We start from the raw sequence: 17219 nt of genomic DNA on the forward strand, positions 1-17219 counted from the left end.
AATATGCAAAACAGAAACTGCGCACCGCGGCCGAATTCGACCAATCGGCAAATGTGTCGTGCCCATAGAAATCTAAATAACAAGACACTAGAAGTCGTAAGCGTGCGTGACCTTGTCGCCACTCAGGTGATTTGCACATCACCAGTGCATTCGTCACTGTTCAGTTGCTCTGGAGACGTATGAGTGTATACATGGTGTGTTTCAGCAATTCCCATTGCGGAAATTCTTCCACAACTTGTAATTATACTTATAAAGGAATAATATTTCATCGGAAAATATATTTTTTTAGAAATAATGCCGTTTTTCCTTAAAATTATAGAATATTTTACAAGTATTACGAGTGTCACCATAGTAATCGAAATAACAATGAATGACACAGTCGACCATTCTTATTATCACGTTTGTTCGTATTGGAGCAAAAAGTCTCATATACTTAGGGATGTTATTCTAAAATAAACCGTAAATTCGTGCGTTAGGATACATATTCAAAAGCTTAATTTAATAGATAAGTTAGTTTTCACTAAAATCAAGCTGTCCAATAAAAGCCATAGTTTACTTGTGTGTACTGTTTAGCTTTCGGTTTGAATGTGTTGATTTTGGCGACAGCGGTTTTCATACGAATTATGACATTATAGCACTTCTATGTGTCTTGTTATTTAGATTTCTATGGTCGTGCCATGTCGTGTCGCGCAGTTACGCACAGTGAGGTCGGAGCTTTATACCGTCTGCAGGGATCGTCTCCCCCGCTTGTTATATCGATCGTGATATCGCCAATGAAATAAATGAGTCGATGTACAGCAGGCGGGGCGTAAGTAAAATACTTTTTCATTATTCAATTTCAAGTGAGAGTGCACAGAGCTAGTAATATAGTAAGTACCTGGCTTGCGGGCCCTATGAACTAATGAAATTGGGATGTTAGATGAGTCAGACTCGCACTTAACGAATTTTCAAATGGGCGTAGAAGGCGGAATTCATGACTTTGAGGAATATCGAAACGCAGAATGTAATCATGAAGTACATTTTTATGAAAATACAATTGTATCATTAGGTTTTGAAAAATAAATAGGAATCAGTCATTAGTTTAGAAAAAAATATTCTTTATCTTTTAACTAATCAATAAAACAATACAAATCCTATAAATTTTAAATAGAAATTTTGAAATTTCATAGGCAGTAAAAGAAAAGAGAAAACATTTCAAATTAAAACTGCTAATTAAATTATATGTATAGTAGGCATGTTGCTAATAACATCATAATTTGCTATGCAATATTAAATTTTGTCATCAAACATTCTCTCATCAATATCTTCTAATAAACGATGTACAAATTACAATATGTATAACCAAGAATATAAATGATTTTTGGTCAATCTCTAAACCTTTACAAATAACCAAATGAAATCTGTATGGTTTTCATTTTATTGTGGGTGCAGTATGGGTGTAAGACTGGAAATTTTTTAATTAAAATTTATCATTTTGACAAATCAAAAATTTTAATAGAAAAGATAAAGCTGTTTTTGCTGCATATTTTTGACATTCGCAATGGTATCACTACTAACCATGAACACAGAATCTAAAAAAATTGCTAATGCATTGTTATATAGCAAAGATAAAGAAAAAATTATACCAAGATAAAAAATTTAAAATTACAAAATATTATAAAAAGCATGTTTGTAAAGAACCCTCGCTGCACCAGTCCGACTCGTACTTGGCCAGTTTTTATGTTTTTAACATCAATGGGATTGGTCTAATGAGTATTGATTTTTTAAATATATTATGAAGCAGTGCTAGTTTTCATCAAAATTGGCCTACTAATTCCTTTAAGTGGTTATTGATTTTTCTTGGTTTCAGATCTTGCGTGCCACACCCACTTGAAAAATTCAAAGTTCACCTAGTCATTAGGTGCCTATAGGGAAGTGGCATTCAATTTGCTCACATGATTTTAATTTTTAATACTTTAGGAATTGAACTACTCATTTAATTGTTGCACCCAAAATTACTAAAAAAAGGAAGTGAATTATTTGTCAAACCCGCCTATACATTGTTTAAATTTAAAATTATACTATGAAAGGATGATGTACTTCACCATCAAAGGTTGAATAATCGGTTAAAAAAATTAATTTTAAAAATTAAATAAATAGAAATACTTACAATTATTTGCATTGATGCTTATGAAGTGAGCAGAGAGACACGCAAAGCATGTGTAGAATAAATCGTAGGTATCTTCATGGTTTTGAAATTCGTTCTCACTGCAAATGAATGTCTTACTTCAATAAGTGCAGGTAGGTGGATGAAGAACTGCATGGAACAGTTATCGATTGCATAGTTTACGCAGACGCAGGACATCCAATTGCACCTAGGTCATACATCTAATAGGTATATATATCACCTGAACTAAATTCCCATTGGAAGATGAAAAATCAATAAACGGTAAAAGATGGGTGTAGTCCTTAACAAAGGCAATCATAACTATAATAGTCAATTTGACTAAATATATGCTCTCTTAGTCTACCACAGCTGATATTTGTTTTTACAAATTAGATTAACGATACCAATAAATAAATAAATACGGGTTATTCATCAAATTTTTTAGAACGTCGCAATCGCCAAATAATAGGCTTAGGAATAATCTTACCTTTTTATTATAGCTTGTATAATCTCTACCGCGTCGTTTTTGTCGAAAAACGGGCCATATAGCGCTGTTAAAATCGGTTTAACAGTGGTAGACCATTCTATATTACCTCCCGATGCGGCCATTTTCGAGAACGGCCTTTCGCGAAATCAATGAATCAAATGTCACAAAATGTGTCAAAAAGAAATCGGGAAAATTGCCAATTCATAGTGCATAATGCTTTGTCTGCACGGTTGGTAAAAAATATTTCAACGAAAGATAACACTAATTACTATTATCAAAATGATTATTTTTTATTGATAATATATATCTATTAACTTATTAACAATAAAAATTATAATATATATGTTATTTTTTTAATATACATCCTCTTAATTATTTATTTATTTATGACATTAACATTATGGTGTTAAATTTAACCACACATTTAACACTCTGTAAGAATAAAATATTATACAGTAAAATATTGAGATAATTTTATGAGTTAACTAGCTTTCCGCCCGCGGCTTCGTCCGCTTTGTCTAAAACATAATAAATTATATACTTAAACCTTTCTCTTGATTCTATCTATTTAAAAAAACCGCATCAAAATCCGTTGCGTAGTTTGAAAGATTTAAGCATACATAGAGACTTTGTTTTAGACTATGTAGTGATATTAAGGCATCATAATCATTATTATATGCAAAATTTTGTCAAATACTTAGTCTGTGCTTTACTTTAGGGTACATGAAGACGTTATTTGCTGTTATATAGACGGTGCAACAAAAAATGTTTGTTTTATTAAAATAAGATCTGTTATTAAAAGCCTAAAGATTGCTTTTTCTTTTTAGTAGAAGCACAGGGTGGAAGCCACAGACATGTATATTTTAGTAGACAACGCAAGTACCGCGATCTGTATGAAAACCAAGCGTGTCATATTTTTTGTACTGACCTTGACGCGTTATGACGTCACGAGCGCTTTTTAGTGATGGTAATTTCATTTTACGCTAAATCGATTAGGACGCCACTCGCGCGGCGATTCTAGTATCGTCCTATCCCATCGAAGTAAATCGAAAGAAATCAGATCAAACGGTTCTAAGAGGTAGACAGATCTATGTCTAAGAGGTAGTTAAATAAATGAATCGTAATCGATTACTAAATCGATTCAAGACAGAAAAATGATAATTACCATAGACAGAGGAATGATAAAATAAAATTATAAACCTTTTAATATTCTAACAAGTAAACTAATGTGTTTTAGCTTTTTCTTACATATGCCCATTGAGTTACCATGTACTACGTACTAGAGAGGCCATCGAAAGAAAGTAATGAAACTGTCAATCAATCAATCTTTATGTCCCGTTGCATCGATCCATTTTTCTTTTATGTTCGGGTTACTTGGAAAACTGAAAAAACAAACATAGTCTAAGCAATAAGGAGTTTTCTTAAAAAACTCCCAAGATGACACTTTAACTAATGGCGTCCATGTCATAATATTTATTTTTAGTACCTTTGTATTAAAATACTTTTTTAGGTCAAGTCCTATTAAATGACAAAAAAAATCTATGCCTTTTTTTTCTGAAAAATTGCTACTTCAAATTATCATTTTTCTGTTCGATTATAAAATCGATTAGAATCGAGAACTGTTGCATCAAATGAACATCACTAACCACAAAATTGGACAGAAAAATGAGAACAGAAAAATGAGAAGACGCTATTCATTGCTTGTTATCATACGACGCGATCTTTACCGTGCCAAGTAAAAGCCGCAATGTATTCCGAATCATTTCGTATGAGTTGGTATCCGTGTTTGTCACGATCGTTTTCCACAGATATTCTTTATTTGATTTTAAAATAAATAGTGCATATTCTGATTAGAAAATTACTTACCGGTGGAAGGAAACATCTCTGCTAACTCGGCCACTCACAGTTGTGGAGTTTCTACAGTGTATAACGGCGCAATTCGGCATTTTACTTTATTCAGCTTCACGTCTTTCCTTGGCAAACTGCAAGCGCGGACTGAGTGTAGGCCAGCGTCAAGTAAGGTTCATAAACTTAGTTTGGACACGGGAAGTACATACACTCGCTTAGTCTATCTTGATACATGTCTGTGGTGGAAGCTAACCAAAAGTAAATGGTCCTTGTTTTGACAACTCAAGCTTTCTTTCTGAATACGCCCATAGAGTCTGGCCAGCCAAAGCTGAACCCAGTGTTTTTTGTAGCGGCCACACTATCTAGAATATGTCATAATGGCGTTTGTACGTAGTTATTTGTCAGTTTTGTTGAAAACGGTCATATTGGTTAATACCTACCCCAAAAACCATGAAAATGACACCCATCCCATGACGAAGAAATGTAAAATTTTCGTCGGCGCCATCTTGGATTATAATTTTGACCTCATATTCGTTAATAGCTACCCCAAAAACCATGAAATTGACACCCATGACGAAAAGATGTAAAATTTTCGTCAGCGCCATCTTGGATTTTAGTTTTGACCTCATATTCGTTAATAGCTACCCCAAAAACTATGAAAATGACACCCATCACGAAAAAAAGTCAAATATTCGTCGACGCCATCTTGAATTGTTTCACCCCACCAATCTATTCAACAATCCATAAAAAAGAGCATCTCAGGCAAGGTAATTTTTAAAACATAATTTTAAATTACAAATACATATTTGGATAAGAAACTTATACAGTTTATTCTTATAAAGAATCAAAATATATTTCAAATCACGAAAACGACAGTGCACGCAAAATAATCTTTTTCTAATTCATTTTATTTTTGGGACGAGGAGCGATATACCCGTCCTTCCAAGAGCGCTTCTGAGCGCGGTCTGAGTCTGACGACCCGCGAGAGCAAAATGTATGAAGAAATCGACAAGTATTTTTAATTTAGCTTATAATTGAAATAAAATTTTGATTTAGGTACAAAAAAATTATCAGAATCTATAAAGGACTATATATCCCTCAATAATTTATAGGTAAGAAGATAGATTAGGCTTTTAATTTTCTTAAAAGTGTACCGGTTTAGACCCCATTTTTTTGCATTTTATGCCATCATTGTGCTGGGAAAATCGTATTTCAGCGACAATTTTGTATGACGTCGTACAATTTTTATAAGATGATCGTAGAACTGAATATATTATCTTTAAATTAAGATATTACTTTGTTCTCGAGTGTAATTGCTTTGAGTTAAAATTGTACCGTAAAATAGCGTTTTTTGTTAAAAATCTGTAATAGCACCCTTAATGATCTAAGCGCCCATACTTCGTCACAGTACTGCACTGTGGGACTAGTTTCGTAGGTCTTAACTCAATATGTTGTGTATCACATATGTATAATCTATGGGTCTATTACTATTTTTCTTATTACACTCTGTGCTTCTATCACAGGTTCTTTCGTGTCTTCACTCTTCTGTCAATTATTGTCATATAATTTTGTTGTTCGCCGTTTGGCTAAACTAAAAATTTTAATTTGGAAAACTTTCTGAATTTAGTGAAAAAAGATACTCAAGTATATGATTGATACATAAAAGGTTGTGTTGAATTTTGTGTATTTTATTGCCCATCTTCATATAAACATGAATGGAGAACAGTCTCAGAATCAGAAACGAAAACTTACCGATGAAAACGGATCAGATGCATCAGGTAAATAAAGTTTATTAAAATATTAATTCACTACACACTTCACTACATATTGCAATATGTCAAGTATTCAGTATATGTCCAAACATTAAAATTTTAAGTAAAACTTTCATTCATATACTATGAAGATAACCTAATATTTGTATTTACTCATACCACTAATTTTAGTATCTCATTAATTATTATGAGAATGTTTTCAATTACCATTTCAATTCTTTACAGACATTCATATCCTCATTAAAACTTTCAGCGTACCTAATAATACAATAATAATATCTTCAAGTTGTGATTATTATTTTCATCATCATACATTTAGCTATGATTATTATTTTCAGAGCCAACGGTGAAATCATCTAAAGTTCATATTCAGTGTCCCTACCTAGACACAATTAATAGGCATGTGCTAGACTTTGATTTTGAAAAATTGTGTTCTGTTTCTCTTACAAGAATAAATGTGTATGCTTGCTTAGTATGTGGGAAATACTTTCAGGTAAGTTTTTATTTATATTCTCATATTTTATATGTTCATCGATTTTCCTAGCATCGATTTTCATACAAATGACTGCTTAAATGACAAATAATGCTCTTTAAATGATTTGATGCCGAGGCCTGCCTCCTTGGTACAGTGGTTGGAGCTTGAGCGTAGAACTGAGGGGTCCTGGGTTCGATTCCCGGTGGAGACGAAGAAAAAAAAATGTCTCGTTCTGGCAGGACACAGAAGGCTGATCACCTACTTGTCCCTAAAGAAAATCGATCAGTGAAACAGATGTATGAATAATGCATCTGCCCCTTACCCCACTACGGGGACACGGGACTTCACTTTTAAATGATTTGATGAGTCTTATTTTACGTTTCTTAATATTCATATTTTGTTTTTCACTTTCCTTGTTCTTGATTTTCTTTCCATTGTTAGGCTATTAGATATTAACATTCTACAAAACAATACAACACACTAGTACTTGTTAATCTGTATGATAGTAAATTCTAATAAGACATAATCTAAATTTGACTGATTTATATATAATTTAATTTTACAGGGAAGAGGTACCAACACTCACGCATACACCCATTCTGTGGCAGAGGGACACCATGTGTTCTTAAATCTACACACTCTTAAATTTTACTGCTTACCAGATAATTATGAGGTTATAGGTATGTATTATAATGAACAGACTAATTTTAATATTACATCTTTATCTTTTACTAGCTGTGCCCCATGTTTTCACCCGCATTGCTCCGCTCCTGTTGGTATTAAGGTGATGATATATAGCCTATAACCTTCCTTGATAACTGGGCTATCTTACACTGAAATAATTTTTAAAATCGGACCAGTAGTTCCTGAGATTAGTGTGTTCAAACAAACAAACTCTTCAGCCTTATAATATTAGTATAGACATAAAAATGAATCCCTATTTGCCTTGTTCATGGCATCATGTGTGAACAGCTGGACTGATTTAGATAATTCTTATCAGAAGAAAGATTGTTTAGTGTCAGAAGAAAGATCTGATGTACGAAAAACAAATTTTTCTGCCAAAATCGAAAAAAATGGCTATTTAACTTCATATGTTTGTTTGCATGAAGACAGGACATTAATTGTTAGGTCAGGGGCCGTATCCTTAGTATTATTATTTTTATATTATTATATTAGTAGTATTATTATATTATTTCCAGTCAGTTTACAATGTGAATTGAACTGACTGGCAAATTCAAATTATGATTGCAATAACCAGCAATGGTTAATTATAATAAACTGTCTGAAAATAAGGGGCATAATACGGCCCCTGCTAGTTGTGAAAAAAAATTTGCCTAGTGAAATTTTACATCAACCACCTTATTTTTGAGGCTATTCTAAGCCAATAACAATAACTTAATTTATAATGAGTTATTAAAATATTTCAAGAATAATTATTATACAAACAATTATTTTCAGATTCATCTTTGAATGACATTAAATATGTCCTGAATCCAATTTTCACACCAGATCAAATAAAGCAATTGGATTTCAACACCAAAATGTCCCGTGCCATTGATGGTACAATGTATATGCCGGGAATAGTTGGTCTTAATAATATTAAAGCGAATGATTATTGCAATGTTATCTTACAGGTTTGTAATGGTCCTTTATTTTAATTTTTTGAATTATTCTTAGTATTGTTTCCTCTCGATGAAACTGCATTTTAGAGCTTTAGTTTTTAAAGTAAAAATACACTGATTTCATGAGCTGTCTAACAGTCTTAGCTATAAAAAAGTGCTGGATTCATATTACTAAATTGTATGTGGGAGTATATCTGTGCTCTGTTCTGAATAATGAATTGCAATCAATAGTTAAGTAAATGGTCAAAATTATTTTAATTATAATTGATATGTTTCAGTGTTTAGCACAAGTAAGACCACTACGAAATTACTTTTTACGCGAAGAAAATTACGCTGAAGTGAAACGGCCGCCAGGAGATTCGTCTTTCCTATTGGTACAGAGATTCGGCGAGTTGATCAGGAAGCTGTGGAATCCACGAGCATTTAAAGCCCATGTGTCTCCACATGAAATGTTGCAAGCTGTTGTATTATGGTCCAAGAAAAGATTTCAGTTTATAAAACAAAGTATGATATTGCTTTTTCCTTTTCTTGATGGTTTTAAAAATTAGCATTTGTATCTACTCTATTGTTTGCTAAGATATGTATCTTTTTTTGCAGGTGATCCAATAGATTTTATGTCATGGTTCTTGAATTCATTGCACATAGCATTAAATGGGACCAAGAAACCAAATAGCTCAATTATATACAAATCATTCTTAGGGCATATGAGGATTTATACAAGGTAGGTTATACAACAAACTCCATGTTAAAGATAACTTTTCTTAAATTTGTATATTTCTTATTCTCTCCATTGTGATGATATGTCTAATAACTACAACAATCTAATTATGTTATGATATAAATGTGTATTTCACCGTATTAATTCGCTAACTTATTTGATATGTCGCAGCCAAATGGTTAAATCAGCCACTAAATTAACTACTTAAATTATTTAAAACAAGATTATTTAACAACGCGCATTATTAAAAATACTAGTCTGATAATGGTTAATTTAACACTAAAAATATTTTCCGCAGAAAACTGCCGCCACCAGACGCCGATGATGCAGCCAAAGTGGATCTTAGCAGTGAAGAATACAGTGAAATGATAACTGAGTCACCGTTCCTGTATCTAACATGTGACTTGCCTCCAACACCACTGTTCACAGATGAGTTTAGGGAGAACATTATTCCACAGGTTTGTTTAAATTTTACATTGAAAAATAATAATTAATATTTTTATGTTGCTTTTTACTGCAAAAATCAGTGAATTAGAATACTGAGCTTCCTATTCAATAGTGCTATTTTTATAAACTTACTTCAGAATTCAGCTTCAAAAGTCAATTGTGACAAAGTAGATTCGTGATAAGTGTGATTATATTGCCAGGTACCTATACGTATATATCTATACTTTACATAAATGACAATCTTTCCAGCTGATTTATATCAAATTATTTATTTAAAGTATATTGTATGAAGATATTTCATTTCAGGTCAACTTATATCAATTACTTTCAAAATTCAATGGTCAATCTTCAAAGGAGTACAAGACATACAAAGAGAACTTCCTAAAGAGATTTGAAATAACCCAATTGCCACCTTACCTCATATTGTATATCAAGAGATTCACGAAAAATACTTTCTTTGTAGAGAAGAATCCGACTGTGGTTAACTTTCCTGTCAAGTAAGTGATAATTTTATTTCATGTATACTGCATTTATGTATGCACATACTATTAAGTATGTACTTTAAATTAATTTATTGTCTTGTCCCTTTTTATTTTTTAGAAATGTTGATTTCGGTGATATATTAACACCTGAAGTAAAAGCCAAATATAATGGTAAAACAACATACGAGCTTGTGGGAAATATAGTTCACGATGGAACACCAGAAAAGGGGACATACAGAGCGCATGTGTTGCACAAACCTACGCAACAATGGTAAGTTATCAATATAAATCAATATTAAACCAGTACTAATCATGGTGGACAGGAAGGCAATAATTAAAAATATTTTTGCATTTGTCCCATGCAAGTTATTTACATGGAAAAACTTGAAAATTGTAGTTTTTTAAAGTCATGTGTCTGAATGAAGTAACCTTCTTGTGATAAATGTGTAGAACAAAGGACACTTTTTTATATATTTTTTGTTTCAGGTATGAAATGCAAGACTTGCATGTGACCAGTATTTTACCACAAATGATAACCCTCACTGAGGCTTACATACAAATATATGAATTAAAAAATGATTAGCTAATAAAAATAAAACACAATTCCATCTTTTATTTATTTATTGAATATACAAATACCTGGCTACAAATCTGACTTGATTATTACATATTGATGCTTATGTGAATATTCATACAATAGATATATTGTGACACATAATATATTAATTTTACTGTCTTTTGACACTATCTAGTGTTCTTACTTCTTAACAATACAAATGCAATGTTCACTTGAAATATTACGTAAATATTGTATTATTATTAGTTCATATTCCGGTATGCAATTGAATGTCGTATTTTTAAAGCAACAACTAAAAGTACTGAAGTATGTTTTTATGAATGTTGCTTCAAAAATGTAGATTTAACGACATAATTGCAAAAGTCTGGGCTAGTGGCTCTCGCCTTTTTTGCCGGCGATACGTTTGAATTCACCCATGTTGGTTGTAGAGATTGGTGATCCGTAGAAAGCGAGATGATCAATCTGAGTGACTTCATCACCAGACTGGTTGTCTCTTATGAACAGTTGAATGTTCTGGACGCTCTGGAACTTGACGAACTTGAGTGGTACGGGGTTGCCTTCCAGATCATTTGGTGTTAATCTGAAAAGCGATACATTGTTGAGTATCTTAATTCATTTACTTTTTTTTAAAGCAAGTAGTTTCAAAAATAAAAAATCTAAAAATGGAACAAAAAATGATTCCATATTCAGTATAGTATAACACAATCTAATAAATGACTTGTAAACTTACTCTAATTCTTGTATGGATGCATTGCCTGCAGCTTGGTCAAAGTCAAGTGTCCTCGGCTGGTTAATAAATATCTTAATAAACTTTGGCCCCTTGTCTGCTGGGCCTTTAACTTTTAGTGAGTGCAGTTTAACTATCTGAAAATGTATAACATGTTATGTTATGTTAAAAGTTTAAAAATGTTGGATTTAGCTTGCCTAATCAAAGATTTAAAAAAATTCACGATTGCATGAGCAGCGAACAAATATTTTATTTTAAATTACTTATTATCCATAGTTACATTACATATTACAATAATTGAGCAATAACGTAAATGAGGTCAAGCTGTCTCAGCAGTATTATCGTGCGACGGCCGAGCTGGCCGGAAAGCGCAGTTCTTCCATACCAGCGTCCGAGTGCTAATCTATCCGCTCGAATCCGCGTAAATTATATATAATTATTAGCGATAATTAAAGTGTTCCCAGTTGTCCCATAATATCATAGCATTATTAGCAGCGTTTAGTGCGACCTAAATACAGTCCACATTCGATGTAATACGTAAACCGTACAGAATTTGCATTAATTAATTTTATATGAAAGAGAACTTATGAATTTACTTGGGAATTCCTCAACTATAAGCAAATAATAATTTATGTCTATAAGAATTATTATACAAAGAAGAATAATGCTTACCTGATTGAAGGATATATTGATGATAAGTTGTTCATCACAATCACTGGCCAGGTACCCCCCACCGCTTGTGAGGGCATGCGCCAGCGGGTGGTCATCTGCCTCATTTAGACACTCACATTCACTTTTTGTGATGAAGGTCCCCAAGTCCATCTAAAATAGTTTTTGTTTTATTGAATAAACTCAGTATACTTTTATATTAAGTTCAATATGATTATGAGCTAAATATTTTACATATTTTGGCAGTTGGTCTTCTCATATAACAGTATGCCCTAAAATTTTCTATGAAACAACATTCAATCAGTTTTTATAAATCTACCAATCCCAACTGACATTAGAACATAGTATTTTGCCTAATTGTGCCGTATAAATGAATACTAAAATTGTCTTGGCATTTCTGTTAAAACTATTAATAAAACCACACTTACATGTCCAGCAACTGAGTTATCCTCATCTCCAGCTTCCTCAGTACTGTAGTACTGCCTAACTTTATTCTCTAGAGAAGCTGGATCAGCCCCTTGGAGACGATCAATTCTTGTCTATTAAAAAGAAATTAAAGTTTAACAAAATAAAGTGAACTATTTTAAAGTCAGACTTATTTTAAATTTGTATGGGCTGTTATAGTTATTGTTGAACAGCTTGAACTTACTCTATTCCGGTAAAATATGAAGGTTGGCATAGCACTGACGCCCTGAGCGCTCGCTGTTTCAGCGCATCTATCTACGTCGACTTTCAAAAAAACTGCTCTTGGAAATTTGGCCGGTAACTGCTCAAAAAAAGGAGCAATTCGTTGGCACGGTGGACACCTAGAACATTAAATACGAAGTTAAAACATATTTGTTGCGACGATGGTCGATGACATAGGCGTTTTGATTTTCTAAAGGTTAACTTACCAAGTTGCCGTAAAATCTACAACAACTAGTTTAGTTCCAGCGTTAGCCATTTCAGATTGAAAATGTGCTTCATTTTCTATTACTGTAGCAAGCCCCATTTTATCTTAATTTTAAAGTACAACAATAATAATTCAACCAAACGACAGTTCACAAAATCGCGATGATTGACAAAACTTAAACTTCAAAATGGATGACACATCAAATTGACAACTATAGATAAAAAAATACAGAAGACGGCATAGATAAAATATTATTCTCTAATAAAAAGAAAAACAATTTTGGTTAATTAGTAATTAATGGTTTTCGCAATAAAGATTGTATTATAATAATTCAAGTGTCCTTGAGTTCTATGTGATCTTATGTTAATGTCTTATAAGTGGCTTCCACTTGCCGAAACCCCCAGCTTTTTAACTATTACTTTTTAATCCTCAATTGTAATGGAAGTTCTAATTTTAATCACCTTTTTTTTAAACTATCGTCCTTCAATTCTCGTTATAAAAAGGCTTCGATTTAATCTACTGACGTTCTACTGACCCTTGACCAATAAGAAAGTCCACCAATATATTTTGTATGAATGTATGAAATGCTACAAAGCAATAGGACTAATATATATAGGGCGTAACCACGGCGTAACCTATTTTAGTAATATTATATATTTTATCCCACAAAATTAACATATTGATTAATTTATGTTTCTATATTATACTAATAAATAAACGTTCACTACCCCCTCTGTGGACGCCGATTGCTTAATATTTCATAATATCTCAGTGAACCGCCCGCGGCGATTCTCTTCATTTCAATTACACTGTAAAGCTTTACAAATCTCGGCTATTTGTTTCATTAATGTTTATAAGAATAGTAGATATTTCACTTTATTTTGAGTGGAAAAACTAAGCTCCTTCAATTAATTACGTGGCAATAACATTGATATACCTATATACTGCTAAATATGCCAGGTTTAATGCCAAATTATAAAATTCTGTATTAAATTTATAATTAGTAACAATAAATGGTAGAACCCCTGTGAATATTTATCTTCATATCTGTAGCACAATAAAACTTATGGACTGGTAAACTTAAGGCTGACAAAAATTGTATAAAATATAAAATTAAGGCGCTTAAAATTAAAGATGACATAAATCAGTAAATCACATCCCGAAAATTAAATCCATAGTTGCAATTTAGGTAATAGCTTAGTGCCTTAGTATGAAAAGGTTCCTAAGTTATTTTATTTATTAAAATTACGTTAAATATGTATTAGAATATTGTAAGATAAAGGATTGGTAATATAATACGGAATTCGTAAAGGTAATTGGATGCACTTAATTACGCATTACATAATAATATTATACATATGTATTCTAATATTTTGAAAATTATAAGTTTATTCAACGTAGACCTATGACGTAGACTGACTTACTAATAACCAATGCTTTTCTCTCTTTTTATTCTACAAGAAAATTGAAACAAAGCTATGGGATTAATTTGTAGATTTCCCCGAGGAGATAAAAATGGACATTTCACACAATAAAAAACAGTTGCCTCTTGAATTTGCTGCAAATATCATCGTAAAATCTTCTATGTGTAAATAATCTGAGTTAATTGATAAGTGCATAAAATGACAAAGTGTCGTTGCATTTGTCTCATTATTTGTTGTGTTTTGTTTTTGAATTTGAAGATTATAAATTCATCAAGAAGTAATAATCGAATATCAAAATTAAATAACAATTTCTTGACGGATATTCCAAATAAATCCGATATATTGCAGTATTTGGAGATAATTGAAAAAGTGACCAAATTTTATAGTAAAAATGTTAATGAAGTTGATATGAATGTATATTTCGGGTTATTTCTTAGCAATGGTAGTAAACACTGAACATTCGTATGATCATTAATAGTGTTAAAATGAAAATTAAACAAGTGGTTGGAATTAAATCCATATTCTTTTCAGTTAATTTAAAGCGTGCGCTAATGTGCGGAAAGTGGCACATCACGGGATCGGTGAGGAATTTAATTAAAAATTTAATTTATGTCATCGACGAACTTCGAATTTTTTTCTTAGATAATGCTGAGAAGGATAATAGACCTGAAAATAGAGTAAATAAAAAACGTACGTATGTTCAATCATGTGATTTTTATTTTATTTAAACTTATTATCTTCACAAATGTTTTTTAATTTTAGTGCTACGTTTATTTAGTAATGAAATGGAATGGTTATATACACTTGAAAATTACAATATATCTAAGGTATTGAAAAAATACAGAATCAACAAAATATTATCAGATTGGAATCGATATCTAGAAAAAGTATACAATATAGATGAAGGGGTACCAAGTCCTAGTGAATCAGGTAAAATTTTGATAATGATGATCGTTACACAATATTTTTTAGGTTTAAGACGTAACATTTTTTAGCTACAATTAAAAAAGTTCGAGGTAGAGCTCTACACGATTCACCTATAAAAATAATACGAAGAAAAAATAAAATTACAGACCACATAAATCTAAAATTTACATATTTAGATTTATGTGGTCTGTAATTTTATTTTATGAAACATAATCTCTTATTCATGGCTCTTATTGAATAAAATTCTTCGTAATTCCAAGAACACCAAATGTTTACTTCGTTAAAAAAATGTAAAGATTTTCCTCATTGAGCCGCTATACACCTAATTATTTAAAATCTGTATCATAAATCATTTAACACTTTCAGATCGCTGCTTGGCTTCATTAGCAGAAAATCGATTTAATTATGGCCATTTTAATACATTATGTAATGCTGACGAGTTTTGTTATAAAATGATTAAAAATGGTACTGATTTGGGCTATGCCCTTACTCACAGGTAATTTCGTGTGCATGGTACTAATCTACTTATCTACTATAGGTACTATACTACTACTTATCTATGGTACTAATCTACTTATCTACTATAGGTACTATACTACTACTTATCTATGGTACTAATCTACTTATCTACTATAGGTACTATACTACTACTTATCTATGGTACTAATCTACTTATCTACTATAGGTACTATACTACTACTTATCTATGGTACTAATCTACTTATCTACTATAGGTACTATACTACTACTTATCTATGGTACTAATCTACTTATCTACTAATCTACTTATCTTACGAGGATAAAGCTTCCCATCAATATTATTTTTGGTACCTATACAATGTAAAGTTAATTAATTAACTTTTTATTTACACAGATTACTGTTTTTACTATCAGCGCGATATGGACGAAGCTGTAGCATATTTTCAAAACAAGAAGATCGTTATCTATCAGAAAAGTTTTGCTCTATGTCCTACATAGAAGCAGAAACTATCGTCATGCACAATTATGGTCTTATCGACTTGTTATTGGAATCGAGTAAGAATTTTCATTCAATATTATTGACAAGTAAGATTCTTATCTGAATTCAGATGCAAAATGTTATACGAACAATGAATATTGATCAGACTATAAATTAAAAATTTTCGACGTTTTTTTAAATGATATAAATAATAATTATCATAAAACAAATGAACCATAGGTACTTACCAAGTACTTACTACCTATGTACAAAATAAATATAATAATAATGAAGAAATTATTAAAATTAAAAAAATTATACACGTATGTTTATCAGCCAATAAACAAGCGAAAGCTTAGTATGCCGTGTGTGAAAATTGTCCTGAAATATTTATCTATTTTACGATATATTATTATATTAAAACAATTTATTTTCAGTGTGCTTATGTGCTCTTAATGGACACGTGCAGTTTCTTCATCAATCGTGGTTGGACAAAATCGCTGACTACCAAACAACGACCGGGTGTTTCGGTCAGACCATAAACAACAGAAACGTTCTAAAACAAGAACCTCGCGAATGGATGCTAAACAGAGGAAGTGATCAGGATATATTATCTGGTTCTTGTAATGGACATGTCACCGCATTGGCCATTGCCACATATTCTTCCGCTGTTAGGTTGATTATTGAAAATGTGTATTAGTTGATAAAGGATTGCAGTTGAAATCAATAAATGTTTGAAACGTGTGTCTAGTTTTTTATTAGACGGGAAATTGGCATAATATCTACCACTCGTTTTGGTGATACATAAATGTAGAGTTTTTCATAAATTAATTAAAACAGTGGTATACTTAAAATGGTATTAATTAAATCTCCAGAATAACATTGAAAATACTGTTTCAATCAAATTTCAAATCTTGTTTTTTGATGACTCACTCGATTTGCTAACTGACATGTAGATTACTATAACTATATACATATATACTATTATAACATCCACAAATTGCGTTTTGGCGCAGTTAAGTAGGTACTAGAAGAGTTAAAATCATAA

At 31.6% G+C, this 17219-nt stretch overlaps 4 protein-coding genes across 4 annotated transcripts in view; 2 read left to right on the forward strand and 2 right to left on the reverse strand.

Annotated features, from left to right (window-relative positions):
- poe (E3 ubiquitin-protein ligase-like protein poe) overlaps positions 1-2773 on the reverse strand; it is an 83306-nt gene extending 80533 nt beyond the window's left edge. Inside the window, exons 1-2 of the mRNA XM_090119419.1 lie at positions 2634-2773; positions 2150-2247 (exon numbers count right to left, since the gene is read on the reverse strand). Of these exons, the coding sequence (XP_089975545.1) occupies positions 2150-2247; positions 2634-2755 (220 nt within the window). The 5' untranslated portion in view covers positions 2756-2773. The remainder of the gene's footprint in view (positions 1-2149; positions 2248-2633) is intronic.
- Positions 2774-6011: 3238 nt separating this feature from the next.
- Positions 6012-10600, forward strand: Usp39 (ubiquitin specific protease 39). Its single transcript, XM_090119420.1, has 10 exons — positions 6012-6259; positions 6592-6746; positions 7294-7408; positions 8187-8362; positions 8629-8854; positions 8948-9071; positions 9367-9526; positions 9822-10012; positions 10116-10268; positions 10484-10600. Exons 1-10 carry the CDS (start codon positions 6193-6195, stop codon positions 10578-10580), a joined length of 1464 nt encoding a protein of 487 aa, XP_089975546.1. The 5' UTR covers positions 6012-6192; the 3' UTR covers positions 10581-10600.
- Positions 10601-13031, reverse strand: Txl (Thioredoxin-like). Its single transcript, XM_090119421.1, has 6 exons — positions 12864-13031; positions 12620-12776; positions 12399-12509; positions 11974-12123; positions 11305-11438; positions 10601-11154 (listed from the first exon to the last, which is right to left on the reverse strand). Exons 1-6 carry the CDS (start codon positions 12959-12961, stop codon positions 10944-10946), a joined length of 861 nt encoding a protein of 286 aa, XP_089975547.1. The 5' UTR covers positions 12962-13031; the 3' UTR covers positions 10601-10943.
- Positions 13032-14377: 1346 nt separating this feature from the next.
- LOC149909445 (UPF0764 protein C16orf89 homolog) lies at positions 14378-16875 on the forward strand. The gene is made up of 6 exons (XM_090120173.1): positions 14378-14450; positions 14929-14976; positions 15049-15216; positions 15580-15709; positions 16088-16248; positions 16609-16875. Exons 1-6 carry the CDS (start codon positions 14378-14380, stop codon positions 16869-16871), a joined length of 843 nt encoding a protein of 280 aa, XP_089976299.1. The 3' UTR covers positions 16872-16875.
- The last annotated feature ends 344 nt before the right edge of the window (positions 16876-17219 follow it).

This window comes from Colias eurytheme, chromosome 3, assembly GCF_061535395.1.
Source record: "Colias eurytheme isolate Ceu_HAF_F1 chromosome 3, ilColEury1 Martin Lab GWU primary, whole genome shotgun sequence".
Classification (NCBI taxonomy): domain Eukaryota; kingdom Metazoa; phylum Arthropoda; class Insecta; order Lepidoptera; family Pieridae; genus Colias; species Colias eurytheme.

Coding starts and splice junctions, on each gene's coding strand:
- Usp39 (XM_090119420.1), top strand. CDS start 6,193: ATGAATGGAGAACAGTCTCAGAATCAGAAACGAAAACTTACCGATGAA. Junction 9,527..9,821: donor GGGAGAACATTATTCCACAG/GTTTGTTTAAAT, acceptor ATTTCATTTCAG/GTCAACTTATATCAATTACT. Junction 10,269..10,483: donor CACAAACCTACGCAACAATG/GTAAGTTATCAA, acceptor TTTTTGTTTCAG/GTATGAAATGCAAGACTTGC.
- LOC149909445 (XM_090120173.1), top strand. CDS start 14,378: ATGGACATTTCACACAATAAAAAACAGTTGCCTCTTGAATTTGCTGCA. Junction 15,217..15,579: donor ACCAAGTCCTAGTGAATCAG/GTAAAATTTTGA, acceptor TAACACTTTCAG/ATCGCTGCTTGGCTTCATTA. Junction 16,249..16,608: donor CGACTTGTTATTGGAATCGA/GTAAGAATTTTC, acceptor ATTTATTTTCAG/TGTGCTTATGTGCTCTTAAT.
- Txl (XM_090119421.1), bottom strand. CDS start 12,961: ATGGGGCTTGCTACAGTAATAGAAAATGAAGCACATTTTCAATCTGAA. Junction 12,777..12,863: donor GTAGATTTTACGGCAACTTG/GTAAGTTAACCT, acceptor TTAATGTTCTAG/GTGTCCACCGTGCCAACGAA. Junction 11,155..11,304: donor GCATCCATACAAGAATTAGA/GTAAGTTTACAA, acceptor ATCGCTTTTCAG/ATTAACACCAAATGATCTGG.